Source organism: Poecilia reticulata, linkage group LG5 (assembly GCF_000633615.1).
Source record: "Poecilia reticulata strain Guanapo linkage group LG5, Guppy_female_1.0+MT, whole genome shotgun sequence".
NCBI classification, from domain to species: Eukaryota; Metazoa; Chordata; class Actinopteri; order Cyprinodontiformes; family Poeciliidae; genus Poecilia; species Poecilia reticulata.
The window spans coordinates 28,347,487-28,367,082 of record NC_024335.1 but is presented as its reverse complement, the minus strand read 5'-3'; the positions used below and the strand labels follow the sequence as shown (position 1 = coordinate 28,367,082).

General features: G+C 39.6%; 1 protein-coding gene across 3 annotated transcripts; it reads left to right on the top strand.

Annotated features, from left to right (window-relative positions):
• The first annotated feature begins 4,713 nt into the window (after positions 1-4,713).
• elk4 (ETS transcription factor ELK4) lies at positions 4,714-19,596 on the top strand. 3 transcript variants are annotated; one of them, XR_001776638.1, is made up of 7 exons: positions 4,714-4,944; positions 7,414-7,628; positions 8,142-8,897; positions 10,044-10,286; positions 14,640-14,759; positions 14,839-18,470; positions 18,535-19,596. XR_001776638.1 is itself a non-coding variant. In XM_008410256.2 (6 exons), exons 2-6 carry the CDS (start codon positions 7,422-7,424, stop codon positions 14,935-14,937), a joined length of 1,422 nt encoding a protein of 473 aa, XP_008408478.1. In that variant the 5' UTR covers positions 4,714-4,944; positions 7,414-7,421; the 3' UTR covers positions 14,938-19,596. The 3 variants fall into 3 exon arrangements, 2 of the variants coding, with proteins under 2 accessions (XP_008408478.1, XP_017160465.1); XM_008410256.2 differs by having other exon boundaries at positions 10,047-10,286; positions 14,839-19,596; XM_017304976.1 differs by having other exon boundaries at positions 14,839-19,596.

The window sequence follows — 19,596 nt, the reverse complement described above, 5'->3', positions numbered from 1 at the left end:
AGAGAGAGAGAGAGAGAGAGAGAGAGAGAGAGAGAGAGAGAGAGAGAGAGGAGTTTCCTCTCAGAAATGAAACAAGGCCAGAGGCGCAAATGTGACAGGATGAGTTGACAACAGTCACAAGCAGAGGTTACTAAAGGACAGAGCGCTGTGCTATAATCAGGAACAAGGCTGCCTTTTCAAAGCGAGCAGAATGATAAGGAAATAAGAAAAACTAAAGAGACGAGGAGAGTTTTTCTTGATTTGTGAAACTGCTTCCAGCTTTTCTAATATTTAAACTCTGTAAACATGTTTTTCTCCTTATCGTCTTTGCTGCCAACATTTCTTTCAATCTACAGAAGCATACGTCAAAAATACAGATTAAAGGGGCAGCATTATGTAAAATCAATGTTTTTGAGGAGTTAAATGAAACACAATTAAATAAACAATTTAAAATGTCTGTATTCCAAACATCCAAACATACCAGGGCCGTTGTAAATAGAAAGAAAACATAAGGAGCAAATTTCTGCCAAAAGACTCAGAAAATTTGAAGAAAAAACAAGGACATTTCTGTAATTTTCTAGCAAATTTTCGACTTTTCAAACTCAGAAATGTATTTGTTTTCTCTATTCAATTTCTGAGATGAATGTCAAAATTCCAGATTTTTTTTGGTGGAAATTTTCTCCTCCTATTTTTTGCTATCTACTATGGCTTTAATATGGAGTTGTAGAAACCAGCTCATTCATATTTAGCAAACCAGCTAAATATGAATGAATGACGCTAATGATAAATGATAGTAGGTATATTACAGAGCTAAGGTGGCTTAGGAATGACAGAGCATCTGGTGTTGACATGTGGGTATGTGGGAATGTGGGGCCCCAAATGAAAATCTGCTTAGGGCCCCAAACAGTCCTGGGCCGGTCCTGATTACCACCACCAACCAGAAACCCCCTTCCCTTTTTTGTTGTGTAGTTTTTAGCCCTGGTGACATCAGAGTTGTGATGAAATCAGGTTCATGAAGTTCATCCTAGAATTGAAAGTTTTTACCCGTCTCCTTTGTTTTCTGGAGCAGTGCAGCCCAGTCATTTTGTTGTTGTTCCTCATATTGTGATGCATGTTAGAACTTAACACTTACTTTGAACAAGCAGCAGCAAATATCTTTATTTTTTTTAAGTAGCATCTAACAACCTTTGATTATGGCTCGTATTGTACGTACTAACCCTCCTCTATGTTTTATCCTATTGATCATGATCAATAATTTTTTTGTTGACAAATTTACAAAAAAAATAATTGTGTCAAATTTAAAACTGATTTGTACAAAATAATGACAAACGAAAGTTAACATAAAACAAGCGACTTGCACCCACCCACCTTTAAAGATAAAAATAATTGAAAAATAGATGAATTCTGGACTGGATTGCAGCTTTTAATGACCTCTATTCAAATTTCAACTATAATAAAATGGTTCATTTTGTGTTATTTTTTAATTGTGTTAATCATATTAAGCAATTTGAACTGCCTTGTTGCTGAAATATGCTGCAGAGATAAATTTAACTTGATCTTTAGATTTATCATTGTGGTTTTTACTTCTTCTTGTCTTGTCTTGGCGTAATCTGTAATATCTATATTTTCTTGGCAATAGCCCTTTCATGCATGAATTATGATCATATATGTTAGGATTTTTCCCCAAATGTTGTTGATTTTCTCAGGGCAAAAAAATAAGGTGGGAAAAGATTTTTTGTAACATAAATATTTTTTGTAGGATTTATCCAAGTGTCCACTTAGGTGGACAACATGCGCTTACGTCTTTTCAACTAATGAAATGCTATAAATTATAATGTGAATATATTTTGACATTAGTTAACAGAAAAATAAATATAGGACATTGTATTCAACTCTCATCCTAATCTAATGTTCACTACTATCTGATCCCTTAAATTCAGTCCCTCTCATTAAAACACTTGGCCTCATTTTAGTCTTATTTTGGCTCCTTCTCAAACAGTATGATTTTATTATGGACATTTTTAATTTTATAAAACTAACAACATTGAATATGACACTTCAGGCATTCTGTTGTTTTCTGTAACATAACAGTGCTGTCTCTTCAGTTTCAGACTACCAAAAATGAAAGCCATCTTATATGAAAACGCGCAAAGCACCCAGGTTACAAACAACACATTGTATGCAGATGTATTTAGTTTTGTCTGCAGGCTGGATCATTGCATGTTGATATTTTTGGCTGCAGTGATATAGGGCCAGTGTTCTCCAGACCTCAGCCTGATCTCATGGGTTTGTCTTAGACCAGTGGTGTCCAAAGTCGGTCCTGGAGGGTTGGCATCCTGCATGAGTTAGTTCTCTTGTTGGTTCAACTCACCTGGATCAAATGGTGGCTCATTAGAAGATCTCAGGAGAAATGCTGAGGAGGAAGTTACTACCACCAGGCAGAGAACTAGAACATGCAGGATGCCGGCCCTCAAGGGCCAACTTTGGACACCACTGCTTTAGACACCCGTCTGCATTTCAACGGTGATGGGATGGCACTGGTACTGTTGAACATGTCTGGATGGAACCCTCATTTATTAGCACACAAGCTACAGATGCGTTGAAATGTAAAAGATTCACCTTCTCCAAGAAGTCAAAAAACACTTAGTATGATGTCAAGGTGAAGACCTGGCTCTAATGATTTCTACATTCTTGACCTTGGGTATCTGAGGTATGACATGATTCCATATTTATTACTGGAAATGTATTCACTTCCTGATCTGTTAAGGCCAGAATTTGTTTTTTCTTTTTTGGGATGCAGTTATTTCATGTCCCTCAACATCTTCCGTGATTTCAGTGATCAAAGGTTCTTCATCATCCTCATCTTCACTGTCACTATTGCTGCCATTAACCAGTAATGAATAAAAACTTTACTTCTTAATGGCAACAATGGACTTCAAGTTAAGAACTAAAATATGTCAGTTTATTTACAGTCAAAATATTTGCTGGAAATGTTGCATATTGTAGATCTATAGTACTGATATCAATACCTGTCAAAATTTTGTCACTGATGCATGATGTCCACTTTAGTGGACAGGTGATCAGTAGTAATTTTCTCCAAATATAAAATTGTTATTTAGAAAATACATAAGTAGTATTAGTATTTAGGGGTTTCTTGATGACACAATTTTTTTTTACCTGCCAGAGTTTTCCACAGTTAGGAGGGAGGACTGGATATCCCCGTGTTAGTCTGGTACGCTTCTGTCTGTTCGCGCCATATTGGATTTAACAAAAAAAATAAAAAATCTTGCACTTGCAGTAGATGGACAGTAGTTGGCAGTGTATTGCCTGATGCACTAGTGTCCACTTTTGTGGCCTCTGTGCATTTCAAACGTAAAAATCCACAAGAAACATAAGAAAATGGCTTTTAGATAGCTGTCCACTGTAGTGACCGCTATGCATGAAAGGGTTAACATGCATAGCTTGACACTATCAACCTTCATTCACAGTTGATCGTAGAACTTTCCTTTTATGTATAATAGAGCAGGACAGTATTCGTGTAATTGGCCATTTCGCAGCTTGGTTCTGAGGATTATTGTGATGCACTGCCCCCTGGTGGTGATTCGTAGATCTACAGTTCACGTTGAACGCAGGAATAAGTTGTTTTGCTGTTTATATTAATCCAGAGAATTTCTTAGAATTCTGATTCCAATGTGGGAATTCCATTTCTAACAAATGGAATTTCCATTTGATACAGTTTTCCAGTGATGGGAACCAACTGATACAGTAAAAGAAAAAAAAATGGTGCTGCAGTTGTAGCAAAAATAATTCTACTCCATTTTATGTAATTAAATTGAGCTGTGATACGTTTTATTTTACCCACAGTTACTGTTACAGTACATAACTGGGTCAGCCTAATATTGGAGCACGACGCTAAAGTTTCTAGCGCTGCTTAGATGTTCATCTGAAAAAAAAAATTCTTTGTTTTTTTATGATGCAATCTTGATTTTTTTTAATGTGCAACATGACGGAACAATATAGAGTGCCAATATAGAGTGAGTATGAATTGCAAAACAATTCATACCCACATAAGTTTCATGTTGCTTTCAAATTGCAAATGACAATATGTTTGATTTAGACTATGACAAAGAACAACACAAAATAGTGCATAACTGTGAGTCTAAGGGGAAGGATGCATGACTTTTAAACCATTTAGCAATTTTTTAAAATTATGTCTATGTTTTGTGTTATGTCGAGTACCAATCACTAGGTTCTCAATTTTATTTAGATTTAGTATGAAGGAAGAAGAAAATTATACATGCTTTTGAAAAATAAACATTTTAAAAATATGCCTAGGATTTGTAACATGCATCCTACAAGGAAAAAACAACAGGTGATCTGTCACTCATGTTTTTATAGTTGAAAGAAATGAAAAAAGATAACATAAGCTAAACCCAGAGATGAAAACAAACAATGGAGGAAGTGATCTCTGTTTATTTAATGACGCATTTAAGTAACTTTTGAATTCGTAGGAATTCCAACCTGCATTGTTCTTACAGTCGTTCAGAGCGAAAACAACGTCAAACCAGTGAAACTGATGAGATCGCCAAATAACCTTCTATTTCATAATCCTACTGAAAATAGTTATACTCGAGACGCTATTCTTGTCTTATCTTCTTTGACTTAACCACATTTGTCAAGCAGCTTCTGTATGGAAGGACTTCACACCCACGAAGTCTGTAAAGAAAGTTGTCGGATTACGTTTATACGCAGAACATTGAACGCAACATCAGTTCCTGGTCAAACGATACACCGTCAGTAAGATCCAGATGCTTTTAAATCTGAATTCCTGAGTGGGAATGCGCTCAACCCTTTGCTAGGACCCCGTTTCCTGACCCACGGTGCTGTAGGAGCTTCCCAGAGATGACAGAGGAACACCTGGACGCGGCTCGACGACTCAGAAATTCAGCGGGCTCTTCGAGCGAGGTAACCTTAGCACAGGAGCTAACTTGGAGCTAGCCTTGAGCTAACTTAAAAGCTAGCTTTCATTAACGTCGGCGCTTTCATTTGTTTGACACCTCAGCAGTGTGTACGCGCGCGCTGGAGGCGACACCAGCTGCTCGAGCTTTAATTTGGGACATTAATTGACGCCCAAGAAAACCTTTTGCAGTGTTAGCTGTACCGAAACTATCCAAGGGCTCTCCATCAACAAGTGGTCTCTGTTCTGCACAGTGGGGAGCTGCCTGACAGCATGAACAAATCGCTCCACTTTAAAACCTATTGATATAACTGTGCACTAAATCTGCCATTCCGTTCAGCACTTCATCCCTATATCTACAGATGAGGGTTTCAATCAGTGTCATATGTTATGTAACCCTCTGTGGTAATCTTCTTCTCCGACTGCAGTTTTTCTCACTGTCCTATTTTCCTCTGATATCGGCGCTTTTAACATGACAGTGTGAGACAGATTGGATCGTGTGTGTGTGTGTGGGTTGGGTGTTCTCCATCCAAGCATGTCGCATGAGTCAGGCCAGATTTATTCCAAGAAGCTTAAACATCTAGATGTTGACGGATCCTGTCAAAGTAGAAGTCATGTTCTGATGCAGCAGCGAAAATACCAGAGACACCATTCAAAAATGAATGATTATAATAATATTGTATGGAATGTCTGACAGCAGGTTTAGTTACGGTGACTCTGTATCATCGTCTGTCCTGTCAAAGGACATAATCGTTTTGTTTACTTACATTCTGGTAGAGAACTGACCCAACAAGCATTTTTTAAAATGGTGTTATTGATTGGCTCTGATCAGTTATAAGTAGATCAAATACTAATAATGCTAACCCATTAAAACTAAGAATTCCCTCCGTTTTTAGTATTTTGTTTGAATCTTAGTAAAAAATGAGTTTTGTATAAATAGATGGGATTTTGTCATACCTTAATTTTCTGTTGGATTAAAAATCGCTTGAAACTTGCATCAGTCTTTTCCCCTCTCTTTTGGTGTAATAGCGTTGGGGAAATGACCAAAATTAGAATCTGCAGGTCACAGAAATCATGTCGTGGATATCTGCCTAAGAGTAGGGGTCAATGTCAAATTGCTTTTGTTTATCTCTTTGCTTTTTGAGTTTCTCAGAGGGGTTAATTTGAGATTTCTCCAATCATCAGTCAGAAATCAGAAACAGTTTTTTCTCTATCAGTTCTGATCAGTGAGTGTCGGATGAAATACTGAAAATCTGATTTACCTCTACCTATCAAACACATGCAAACTAGGAAGGGAAACACAACATTCTCATATAATATTGCAGCAGGGTTTTTTTAATGAAAAAAGTTGAGAAAGGTGGTTTGAAAAGTAGCAAAATATAGCTCCAAAATTGTTAAGTTGGTAACATTGGGAGACTGATGTAAACCGTGGCTGATTTTCAAATATTGGTGAAGGAAGATAAGATTGGTTTGACATTTAAGAATCAAGGTTATTATAGTTAACAAGAAATAACAAAAACTGAAATTGAGAAAAAGATTTTGTTGCTAAATGCAAAATCGGTAAGTAGTGGGGGAACAATTACAACTAACTAGAACTATATTGTGCATTTATAAAACTAACTTTGTTTTTGTCTTCATTAATCTGTTTAATAATCCTTTGAACTGATGTGAAATAGATTTTTTTTTTCTCCACACCGGCAGTTTACGTCAGCTGTCTGCAAATTACGGCACTCCACATTCCTCCTGGCGGTTCTTATGCTAGTCCACCTAAAGGCAACAGCAAACGTCTAGAATCAGTTGGCTGTTCGGTGATAATAACTTTTTTAAAATGGTATGTACTGACGGGTATTCATTACCCAATGATGTATACATAATCACAATACAATACTCTGGTTAATTTTTAAGTGCAGAATTCAAAATGGTCAAAGCATGAAAAGCTAAAACTACTACTCTAAAGAAACAGCATTCAACTACTAAAAACTAAACGTTCAACTGATAATAACTAATGAAAACTAGCAAACACATCAAAAACTGACTAAAACTAACTGAATTTTACAAACAAAAAGTCACAGCAAAATAAAACTAAACTATATCGAAAAACCCCAAACTATTAAAACCCTGATAAGAATTGGCCAATCACATAAACTTAAGGAAATCGGTGCTGATCATTCGGCACGCTTTTAATTTTAAAGATCTCAGTTTGGTAAAAATTGCAAAAATGACAATTTTGCGACCTGGCATTTTTAGAGTTATCTGACTTAATCCTGTACTCCACAAACCCCAACTGGTATTGATTGAACAGGTTCCTCTATCACTGCATCACCTTCCTTCAGTGTGGGAGTCTTGTGGGGGAAAAACTTCTAGCAGACGGTGCTGCGGAACTGATTGGCAGTGACTCCATTTAACGTTCTAAATAGTGTTAGCTTTAGTGTCTGATTGTGTGTCTGGTGTGTGTTTTCTTTTTTTTTTTCCCTCAGTAAGCAACATGGACAACTCTGTCACCCTGTGGCAGTTCCTGCTCCAGCTCCTGTTGGACTCCAGCAACGAGCAGCTCATCTGCTGGACCAATGAGGAAGGAGAGTTTAAGCTGCTGCAGGCCGAGGAGGTGGCCCGACTTTGGGGAGCCCGCAAGAACAAGCCCAACATGAACTACGACAAGCTCAGCAGGGCGCTGAGGTACTACTATGACAAGGTATGCTCCAGTGACCTCTGACCTCTACACAGGAGCTGGTCAATCAGGGGAGTTTCATGCCAAAGAGAAAAAAAAAATCCCACAATTTTTTTTCATGACCATTTAGGAGTTTACGCTTAAAATGTGTGAAAATATTCTGATCCTATTGGTTCACAGCAACAAGAAAGGAATGGCAGCTTGCATACAGTTGAGACCAGAAGTTTACATACACTGAATGAAATGACTTGTCATCCACCTTTCTTCTTCTCACTGCCTGTAGTTCAGTCCGACCAAACGTCAGAATTTCCTAAATTATTTCTGTTTTTTCTTGCACCACCAGTGCAGAGGAATTCTAAAGTAAGTAGCTCTGTAGACTGGTGCCCACCCTGCCTGTGGTTTGACCCTGTGGGCGTTGAGCCATGGTACTCTGGGACGTCTGTGGCTTTGGGCTTGGTGCAGACAGGAAGCACCCAGCTGCCCCGCACACAGGGCGGTGCTGCCGACTCACTCTGCTCCGTCTGCTCTGTCTCGTAGAACATCATAAAGAAGGTGAACGGCCAGAAGTTCGTCTACCGCTTTGTGTCCTACCCTGACATCCTGAAAGGAGACGCTGCTGCCCGGATGGACGGGGGGGACGACGGAGCGGGCGGAGTCCTCCCTGCCGCCGCTAAGAGGCTGGACAGCGTTCTGCTGGAGGCGGAGTCTGCCGACCGCTCCAAGGTGGGGTCGGGTCCAGCCGCTCTGGGCTCCAGCACCAAGCAGTCCAACAGAAACGACTACATCCACTCCGGCCTCTACACTTCGTTTCATCTCAACTCCCTGCCCAACGGCCGGCAGCTCTTCAAGTCCATCAAGGTGGAGAACCCTGCAGAGAAGCTGGCTGAGCGGAGGGCTGCCTCCCAACTGAGCCAGGAGACCCCGTCTCTGCTGCAGGTGCCTCCAGCAGCCGCTCTGCCGTCAGTCATCAAGTTCGGAAACAGCCCGCCAAAGCCGCTGTCCGCGCCGCCTCCTCCGGTCGCCATGGAGACCACCCTGAGTGGCTTGGACTCGCTGCAGGCTCCGCCTCAGAGGGCCGAACTCATCAACACACACTCCTCCCTGCAGCCTCAGTCCGTCTACTCACTGGAGCACAGCCGGCAGTCAGAACCCGGCCTGGGCCTACCGGACCTGGGCGCGGCACCGGAGGCCGCTCAGGAGGGAAACATGACCAGCAGTGACGGCGAGTCGGGGGGCTCTGGGTCCACTGAACCGGCTGCTCTGGAGACACCAGAGACCCAGCAAAACGACAAGGCCAGTACACTGCTGCAGACATCTCTACATCCATCTACACAGGACAGAGCATTTATCATATTATTTATCACTTATCCTGATTAGCGTCTTTTCATTTTGATTTATAGTTCTCACAATAAATTCAAATCATTGACAATTTGAATCAATAAGAAAAAATGGTAAAACTGTAAAAAAAAATTGTAAAACCCCTAAAACTGTTTGAATTGTTGGGATTGTTAGCAGGGAGGTACGGATCTACTTCTCTTACTTCTGATACCAATACAAGGTTTAGTATCGGCTGGTCCTGATCTAGTATAGAAAAAACATAGAAAAACAGCTGAATTAACTTAAAATGTTTGCTAACTGCACCAGTATAGCACACTAGAACACACAAATAGATTAATAAGCTTGGTCAAACATGTAAAAACAAAACGACTTTAATTCTTTTAGTCAGTAACAGCCAATGGAAAATAAATAATAAACTCAAACTGACTAAACAATGGTCAAATGTAAAAATAAACTAACAAACCTTCTTTCAAATGATTCAGAAAGTGTAATTAGGAATTCTAAATATAATTAAAAAAAAACGCATGATGTCGCTCAGAGCACAAAGCATAGAATTATACTGAATAGATCTGACCTTTTGCATCAGGCACCTTGTCACTGATAACCAATCTAGATCATTTTTCAATATCAGGACTGATGCAGATATTGATATCAAATGGGTGCATCTTTAATTGCTAGTTTTACTACTTTCTTCACTATTTGCTCGGTGAAAGTATCAATAACCTTGGAAGTATGTGTGCAGTTTAGTGATATAAATCACACTTCTTTACCACGCCTGGAGTCCTCTTCATGCGCCTGAAGAGGCGTGTTACAATCATGTTTTTCAAGAGCACTACTTGTGTTTGTGCCATGCAGTCACAGCCATGCAGTTACCTAAAAAAGTGGTAAATAATTCTTATTCTCACTTTTATCATTATAGCAGTTCCACAGAATATTGTGATAAATCTAAGTCCATATTGCCCAACTTCTAGATTAAGATAACAGATTAATGTTGACCGTATTTATGAGTTTGTTTAAACCAGCAGATCTTCCTGTGTGGCTGTCATATCTGATAGACTGAGGTGTGACCCATGTTCTTAAAGGAACCTGTTGTGTGTCCAGCAGGTGGATGGCAGCATCAGCGTATGTATAGACGAGCCCAGCCTGGTGGACACTGAGACCAGTTCGTCCTCGGTGAACAGCAACACTGCGGGAAGCGCTCAGGCTCTGGGAAAAACCCGTAAAACGCCAAAGGTCCTGCAGCTCAGTCCGCCCGCTCTGCTCGTCACCACGTCCGAGTTCTCCCCCATGAACCTGTGCAGCCCCTCGCTGCCCACTGCCTCACTCACACCAGCAATGCTCCAGGTGAGACGCCTCTATACTGCCGCGTTGCCATGTTTATCACATTATAGCCGATGTCAGTGTGCGGTGTCTCCAAGTGCACCGATTGCAGTTTTGCTGAAGATTTTTAATCCTTTTTTTTTTTTTGTCAGAAAAGTTTTCACCATTTTGCAGAGGTAGAACAAATCTACCGCTTTTTTTGAAAAGCGCTGAGGACAAAGCCACTGCACTCCATAGATCTTTAAGTTAAAGGTTTGTGAAGACTTTTGGAAGGTGTTGAGTCAGACTGAATTAAATGAAGTTGGACATTTTCTATAACTTAGTAGCGTATATCTGCCTAGTTCTATTTTTTTGTTTTTATGAGTATTTGCTGTTCTCTGCGATAATTGGATTTATAAACGTGGAAACAAAACAGATGGGTAAATTAAAGCAAACATAAAGTTTTTCAAACTACCAGGCTGGTTTCTACTGGTGTAAAGTTGCAGAGTGATCAGCATAGAGGTTGAGCTGGCACCGTGTCAGTGTGACAGCAAAACCTCTCGGCAATCCTCTGAGCTCAGGCTGGAAGAAACAAACAAATCTGTTTGAAGATAAAAATATAATAAAGTGCAAAATGCTGAAAATCCATAAATACTTGAGACCCCCTTTAAAATGCTCATAACTCACAATTTTAACAGACCAATCACCAAATATACCTTAATATGCGTTAAGTGGAAACCATCCACTGTCTACTTTATCACTACTGCTGGGGGTTCAACCAATCAGCAGCAAGCAGAGTGAATGCCGATGGTCCATGAGGTGGTAGTGTGATGGTTTGCTCTGAATCCAACTTCTCTGAGTCAGTTTTCTGGTGCAATGTTAAAGTTCATTCTTCAGTCTGACTCAAAGCTCCTGCTGGACTTGAACCTGCAGCACTCTGTGCTCTTTTCTGATCAGTGTTTACTGCTTGGAGTTAAAGCCAAGCTGACAAATAACATTTCTTTGTTACACATCTCTGTTGTAAATGACATCTTGGATCTCAGTGAGGCAGCATGTATAAATAGTGTAAATAGATCAAAACTGTAGTTAAAATAATCAAATCAGAGCTTATAAAAGTGGACAGGTCAGACATTAGAGTGGAAAAAAAGATATCAGTATCTGGCCTGAAGGGTGCATTTCTTTTTTCTATTTTTTTTAATCCAATAAAACCAAAATTCAACTTTTGGATTACAATTCTATGATTTATTTGGCACAAAGCCAGTACTGGGCGTTAAGAAAGAGCTCTTTACTGTCAGTCGCTGCTTTAACCATAAAATTGCACAAATCGAAATTAGCTGAAGTCAGTTTCTTCAGTCAGACTGTAAGAAACTGACATATTTCAGTCAGTTTCTTACACTTATACAACCAGATATTTCTTTTATTTACTCTTTTCTCACATTGTTTTTCACGGATGTTGGACAGGATATGAACCTATATTACCCGCTTTATCTGTCATGGTCCCATTTTATGTCAGAAAGCCCAAAGTTTTAACAGTTTCTTGCTCTCATCCACTTTCCTGTTTTACTTTCAGACATCTTTCAACTGCTGGACATCTAAACGAAGACAAGTCAACACCTTTTTCTCACAATTAATTTCAAAACGCAACCAGTTAATAGTTTTCTAATTATTATTATTATTATTATTTTTATTATTATTATTATTACTATTAAAAACAAACAAACAACAACATGTCTTTGAATGTGGGAACTCAATCTAAACCCACTTTAAAGTGTGTCCAAATAGTTCCAAGCCAAATTTGACTGTATGAAAGTGACACTGCAGCTCCCAGGTGAGCAGCAGGGGGCAGTAGAGCTGCAGTAACGTCTCCTTGCTTTTGGCTGTTTAACTGGTGGCGGCGCTGTGTGGTGTGTCTGGGTGGATTAGATCTGCTTGTTCAGGTCAGACCTGGTCATGACTTCCAGCTCAAGCTCCCTGTCGGCTCACATATGGAGAGGACCAACATTTAGCTCTCAGTTGTTTGCCTGTGATGGACTTTAAAGCTGAAACTCTACTTTTCGCAGCATCAACACAAAACATAACAAAGAAAACAAATCAGGAGATTCTGTGTTAATTTCAGTTGATTATTCAGCAATAGGTATCACAATTTTGTGGTTTTCCAATATCTTGCATGATAATTCTTGCTTTTCAACCCTGTATTGCACTGCAGAAAGTTGGAATAACAAAGTGTTTTCTATCTTATGTTGCTGCTTCTTTTCACAAGATGCTCTGAAGAAACAAATATTTCTCACAAACTTTTTTTTTGTCACATTTCCTCCGCAAACACATTTGAAGGTGCAAAACCTCTTTATTTTCACTTTCCTCTTCTCATCCTCCACTCCACACAGGAACCTTCACAGTTGGACCTCAGCTGTGTGTTTGGAGGAGGCGGAAAAATGTGGTTCTAGTTGGAAAAACTGGGAAAACAGTTTAGAAAAAAAGGTTTTAGACGCCTGTAATCTGCGAATGGATGATATATGTTTTAGTCTGTGAGGCAGACACCTTGTCTGATTTTACAATTAGGCTTAAAACTTTATTTTTTAATAAAGCTTTTAGTTAGACCGGGTTAGGTTATCCTGACTTGCGTCTGTAGCAGTGCTGCTATAGGTCGTACATCCCTGTGGCGGTTAGATGGTGGATACTAACTAGTACATAACACGTCGTTCCTTGCAAATGTAAAACTTTTCTCAACTAAAGTTTTACAAAGCAGCTAAGTAAATTACCGCTTTAGAATTTGTCCAGAAACGTTCATTTAAGGGAAACTAAGTGTGCTAAACCTTTTCAAAGTTAGCAAAAATGCTAAAGAGCTGATTAGTCGACGTCTGTGCCCCACTTCAAATGGAAGACAGTTCCAAACCCACCGGCCCATTTCTGTCCTAATATGGAACAGAGAGCAGCCTGCGCCGACCCGCTGACCGTATCTGTCCTCACCTTGGACTTTCTACGTTAGGTTCTGCCTCAGAGCCGGTCCCAACCCCACTGGTCCTGAGGAGACAGACCAGTAGGATATTCTGTGCCAGCTGTTGCTCTGTTGATATAATGGCGTTTTGCAGCAATCATTTACAACAAGCTATGAGTGCTGACATTTTTATGAGGAGGATAAACAGCCAGCGCAGGGCAGCCGATAGCCAGACTAATTAAACTGCCGATATTAATCTGATAGCCTGTGGCTTCAATAAGCAGAGAACAGCTCACATACCGAACAACTAGTATCATTGCTATGTAATGTTACTATGATTAGACTAGTACTGATTAACATTAGGGAGTGTGTGGTGGGTAAATGTTTGTGTTCTTACTATTATTAATAGTAGAATTTTAATTAATTTTATTTTATTTTTTTACTGAAATGTAAAACTAAAATCTTGTGATATGCGATTGATCAACACAAAGTAGTGTTTACTTGTTCAGTGGAATCGAGATGTGTTCAAATATTTAATCACATTTTATTTTGTATTTTGGTGATAAATCTCAATAGTGTGGTGTGCAGCTCCTTTTAGTTTGCTGGAAGGCGAACCTCCACCTCAAGTCTTTTCTCACCTTAAACAAGTTTCCTCAAGTCTGTTTCCAGCTCCATCCATCTTCCCATCAACCAGCTCCCCTGTCCTGGCTGAATAAAAGCATCCCGCATCATGATGCTGCCACCACCACCAGGGATACTCACTTTTCTGTCTCAAAAGCTATTCACATTGTTTTTCTAAATTATCTTCATTGTATCAGAGTAAAGGAGCTGAATACAAAATAGATTCCAGATTTCTCAAATATTTAGAGAGAAACTACTATTCCTCACTCATCATTTTAATGGTAGCGCACATCCCAGAAAGTTTTGACAGTTTTTATGCACAAAAGTGACTGAAAAAATCAAACACCCAGCTAAGTGTTTAAGGTTGAATATGCTCAAGGATCCAAGTCACAATTCATCACTACTTTGTGTTGGTTTATTTAATAAAATCCCAATAAACCATGATAGAGTTTTATGGTTGAACCGATTGCAGTTTCCAGACCTGACCTGCCGAATCAGATTTTATGTGTGTGTATGAAACTTTGCTAAAAATGATGACAAAGTTGCTAAACTGGGAACAGTGGGGTGACTTGTTAACCGTGGACGTGCAGATGTGAGCTGGTGGGTGGAAAAAGGGAACAGTGGCAGATTTTCCAGGCTCTGCGGATCTAGACAGGAACATATTTTACATGTAAACGTTGGCTGATCTCCCAAAATGGATGAAATCGGTGCAGCGAAACTGGGTCCTGAACTCCCAGTTTCAGATCCCAGTCCAGAGCCTGGATGGGCTGTAAAGTTTGTGAATCTGTTTTCAGGTTGGTAGTTTATGCTGCTTTAACAGTCAATGTTTCTGTCTCTCCCAGACTCCAACCCTCCTGCTGACTCCCAGTCCTCTGCTGTCCAACATCCACTTCTGGAGCACGCTCAGTCCCGTCGCTCCCCTCAGCCCAGCCACCAGACGTCAGGGAGCCCACCTGTTCCAGGTGTGTGTGTGGAACCAGCTCAACTTCCTGTTTCTCTGTGCTCTAAAACTGAACACCATCATTTCCTTTTCTGTCGCAGTTCCCGTCGGTCCTGAACTCCCAGTTTCAGATCCCAGTCCAGAGCCTGGATGGGACCAACACACCCGGACCCATTTCCCCAGACCCCCAGAAAACGTAGACACGGCCCAGACCCATGTGTGGAGGGCGGATGAGGGCGAAGCGTTCACTTGGTCTTGTGGCATTCACGCCCTCAGGACCCTTTTCTGTTCGCCATCCTGATGCATTCATTTTGTCTGGCTTATTTTGGGATCACAGCAGATGAAAAGGAGAGAGGGATTTCCATGGTAACTGCACCGGACACAATCTGCTTCACACCTAATGGGATTCCAGCTGTGGCTTTGCTGCCAGATCGGTTCTTCTGACCTGAGTCAACTCTGGTCGTTTGTTGCTCCAACCTGATCATACGCCTGCCTCAGCTGCTCACTACCTGACCCACACCACCTCCACCCTTCTGTCTTACTCTGACTTGTCGCCATAATCCAACCTGAACCTTAAGTTATGTTTCTCCAGTGCTTTGCAGATGTTCTAACACTCCTTTCACACTTTTTCTGTGATACAATCCCAACATTCAGTGTGTTTCATTTGGATTTTATCTCAGAGAGTGGAAGGAGTGTGAATACTTAGGCAAGCCACTGTGTGTGTTTGTTTTAATGAAACTTATGTGGACACCCTGACAGCCATGTTGACCTGTTCTGCCTTCTTTAGGGAAGAAAGAAAAGCCATACAGCATTTTTGGCCACAGGAGGCACCCATCCAGCCGTAGTTCTCTCTGTCATGGATCACTAGTGTCATCGGCTTGTTGGGGCGGGAAACCAGAGAACGGAAACAGAGGGAAGCGGCTCATTTGTTAGTGAGTGAGCTTTTTTTTATCACCACCAGCTGGTCTTTAAAATATTGTTTAGAAATGAGAAAGGGGGAAAAAACACGTCAGGGCAACTGTTTGCAAGGATAAGATGGATGCAGAGATTCCTGTGGTTGAAATGTCTCCCTATAATTTTGTAAAAAAATTAATACCATAAAAACTCTTTTTGATGCTCGCCATTTGTGGAAATTCTGAGCAGTTGTTTGTTGCATCTTTATAGATCCAGTTAAGAACCTTAGAAGCATTTCGTTTAAATTCAAATTAAAAACATATTTTGTTGAATCTCCAGTAGCAGTCAGACCTGTAACAAATCTAGAAAATCTTCTGACTAAAGATAGTTGTTGCATGGCAGTCTTATGACTGTAATGACATGCTAACAGCTAAATATCCAGGGACAAAGACAATATTTTTTGTCCCTGGATAAAGGATATCCAGGGACATGTCCTGGATGACATCATCAGTAGTTACCAAACACTGCTAATCCACCTCATTTGCTTTGGCCGCTCCCCTTTAACTCTCTGCCTGTCTGTATGGTTACCAAACCGAGCAGAGAGGGTTTGAACTTCCTGTTCCTCTCTCTGCTCTGCATCATGAAGCCTCCTCTTCAACTGCTCTTGGAATTATTGTAGCTTTTACGATGCTAATCAGTTGCTCCGAGTTGGAAAAACAATACGTCGTTGCCATGGCTATGCATTCAAGCTGTCCACAAGTAAAATAAAGCAAGCGTAATTTAACAATAATGCAACACCTCAACCAAAAGGATTAACAAAAGTGTAGAAGAAGAAATGAGAGCTAGCGTAGCTCCTGCTGCCACCACCAGTGGCACTGTTCTAGAATTAGTTTGAGTCCAGTTCAGCACTGGACATCCCTACATACATGTGGTATTTAGTACGTGGTTATTGCTTCAGTATCTGTTTACTGACATGCATATTTGTACAACTCCAGGTTCATTCAGTCTGTCCTGTAAACTTCTACGTTCTTGTCAGCAGATGCTGCCGTCTTCCCCCTGTTTCCAGTTGAAAAAGCTCCAAACAAAACGGATGGAATTATAGCCAAGACTGTTGATGGCTCTTTTTTTTTTTCTTTTTTTAGCAATACCTTTGCTTGCCCAACAGTCAGCCAAAACATTGTGACCTCTTTCTGCCGCTGAGCTGGGAATGCACCAAGAAGTCAGCCAGAATCAGGTCAGGTCAAGACACTAGCAACATCCTTCGGTGTGGAAGTTCTTACTGTGGGAAGCAAGAAAGGGTTAAAAGCGACTTAAATGTAAATGTATCGTCAGCTGTTAGCTGACAATATTTTCAACAGAGAATAGGAAAGCTAAACATATTACCGAAAAGTTGTTCCCTTATATATTTTCCTAAGGTTTTATTCTCCAAATTTAAACAGCGAATCAGAGAAAACATTTTATTTGCTGTTTTTTTAATTATTATTTGAATTGACTAAAATGAAACAGAAATGTCCAACAGCAGAGCATCATTTGTGTGGACGCCAGTTTGTAGCTTAAAGTTGCTTCTCAGCTTTAATGCTTAAAATCCAAGGTGACAAACTCGAGGCCCGTGGGCCGAATGTGGCCCACTCTATTTATATGGCCCCTCTAATCTCAAGATCTCCACATAAATCCAATCAGATTATTTTTTAACTATACATTGTAAAATTACATCAAAGATTAAAGTGATTTAAGTTTAAGAAGTAAAGCGATAATATAACAGTTCCTTATTGGGTAATTTTATCAATAAACTTAATCAAAGATGCAACTATTATTTTAGTTATTGATTAATGTATTGATTATTCTGATTATTAATTAAACTTCCATACAATATTAGAAATGTATATATATAAAGAGCATTTCTTTAGTAAATGTTGGATCATTTGTAGCAATAGATGAATCTGCAACTAAAAATACTTTTAATAAACATGTAAAAAAAACAGGAGATTCTGCTGGACTTGACATCAACACACTGAAAAAGTGAAACATTTGATCCAAGTTAAAAAGATGAACTTAATCAAATTAAGTTTACCTAAATGCATATATTAATCTAAGTTATGTTATACACACGTGAATAAATTAAGTTTGACAAACTTAATTTGATTTCATGTAACAATTCTCCTTTTTTCAGTGTAGTTAATAAATGGGTAGCCAAGGTGCTATTTTTAGCAGAGTCTGAACCAGGTGAAATAAAAACGGCCACTTTAGGGTTTCTGGGTAAAACATTTACAGTTCTTTTCTTTTATCTTAAATGCGAATTGTATATATATTTTTTTGTACAGTTTTGACTTAATTGCTGCTCTGACTCCATAGTTCTTTCAGCAAACTCCTTTTTTTGGATCCGTATACTCGAGCTAACGATTAATCGATTACTAAATCAGCTTGCAGTTATTTCAATAACCAATTCATCCAATTAATCGGTATTCAAGATCTCGATGCAACCAGAAAGAGTGACAGTGCTGCATCACTCTCTCCTTCTGATTGGCTGGTGATGTTTCGGTTGTGAACATTTCCCCGCTGCCTACCCATCAGCCACCTGATTCCCACTCCATGCGTTTTACCCGACTTTAAAGCCATAAGTCTGACGCAGACTCCAGAGGGACTCCCCGCCTCTCTATGCTATCTAACATTGAAAGCGTGTGTGGCGCTTGTTTACACCGTACTTGGATTAAAGAAAAAAACAACACAGAGGTGTGTTCTGTTTTTAACCAAAGTGTCGAACTCTAACCCAGGGACGGGTTAGACGGGTTGGTGCAGGACACTCAGATGGAAACGGTGCCTTACAGCAGCCAAGCCCAAGGTCAGCCTCACTAAGCTCTCTCACACACGGAGCTCTTTTTATCTGATTTTATTTTTAATTTCAGATGCCGTATCTTACATGTCGACCAAACCAGAGAATTGGAGGAAACTCGGCAGCGGTGTAATTCTGGATGCATTACTGTACATACAGACAGCGACATGAGCGCTCAGCATGTAAAATACCAGCTTCACGTCGGCGGCCATGTTCCTTTTTAACCTGCCTCTAAATGTTTGCTCAGAAAGTGTATAGATAAATATATATATATAGAAGGAGAAAAAAAGCCCTGTCTTTAACTCATTGTAACCTCCATTTATTTTCCTGTAATGCAATAGAATTTTCAGAATAATTTCTATTTTTGTAAATCAGTGTCTGCTTTTTAATATTCCTCTTTGTGCATGTTTTTTTGTATCCTTGTTTTATTTTGTGTAATTTTTGGGGAATTAATGTTTTTTTTTCCTTGTTTAGGAATCAAAGCCTTATTGGGATAAAATCAAAGTCTGTTTTGTATGTTGACTGTTTTTTGATATCGTGTTGATATTGTACATGCAGATGTTGTGATCAGACGTTTGCACTTAAGAGTCGGGGATTCCTGTCATATTGGATTCTGTCACTTTTCTAGGATTTCCTTTGATGACTAAAGAAATGTATTTTTCCCCGTAAAGGGAGGACTTCATTATGCACTTGTATTTTATAAGAACAAAAGGAGCTAAATCTAAAGTTTTACAGTTTGTATGGGAAAAAAAAGACTAATTTGTAATTAGGCACTTGCACAAATATTTATAAAAATGTCTACAACCCATAGAACAGATATATGGAATAAGCATTTTTGCTGTAAGTTTAATATTAAAAACTATGAAATGGCTATAAAATGATCCCAAAGCTTTTTTTCTCTCCTCCAGTCGTCTTGGAGTTTAGTTTTTTCTTCATATCTGCCGTCTTGATTCTTTTCCTTGAAATGTAAAAAGTTGTTTTTAAAGAATGACTGTTTTTGCTTTATTTTGTCCAGTTCGATGCTTATTCAAAATGTTTACAAGCTGCTTGTCTTGAGTGGCATATTGATGTGCGAGAAGCCTGCAGGAATTCTGTACAACAGACCAATAATAAAACAAATGTCTAACTGACACCA

Coding starts and splice junctions, on each gene's coding strand:
- elk4 (XM_017304976.1), top strand. CDS start 7,422: ATGGACAACTCTGTCACCCTGTGGCAGTTCCTGCTCCAGCTCCTGTTG. Junction 7,629..8,141: donor TGAGGTACTACTATGACAAG/GTATGCTCCAGT, acceptor TCTGTCTCGTAG/AACATCATAAAGAAGGTGAA. Junction 10,287..14,639: donor TCACACCAGCAATGCTCCAG/GTGAGACGCCTC, acceptor TGTCTCTCCCAG/ACTCCAACCCTCCTGCTGAC.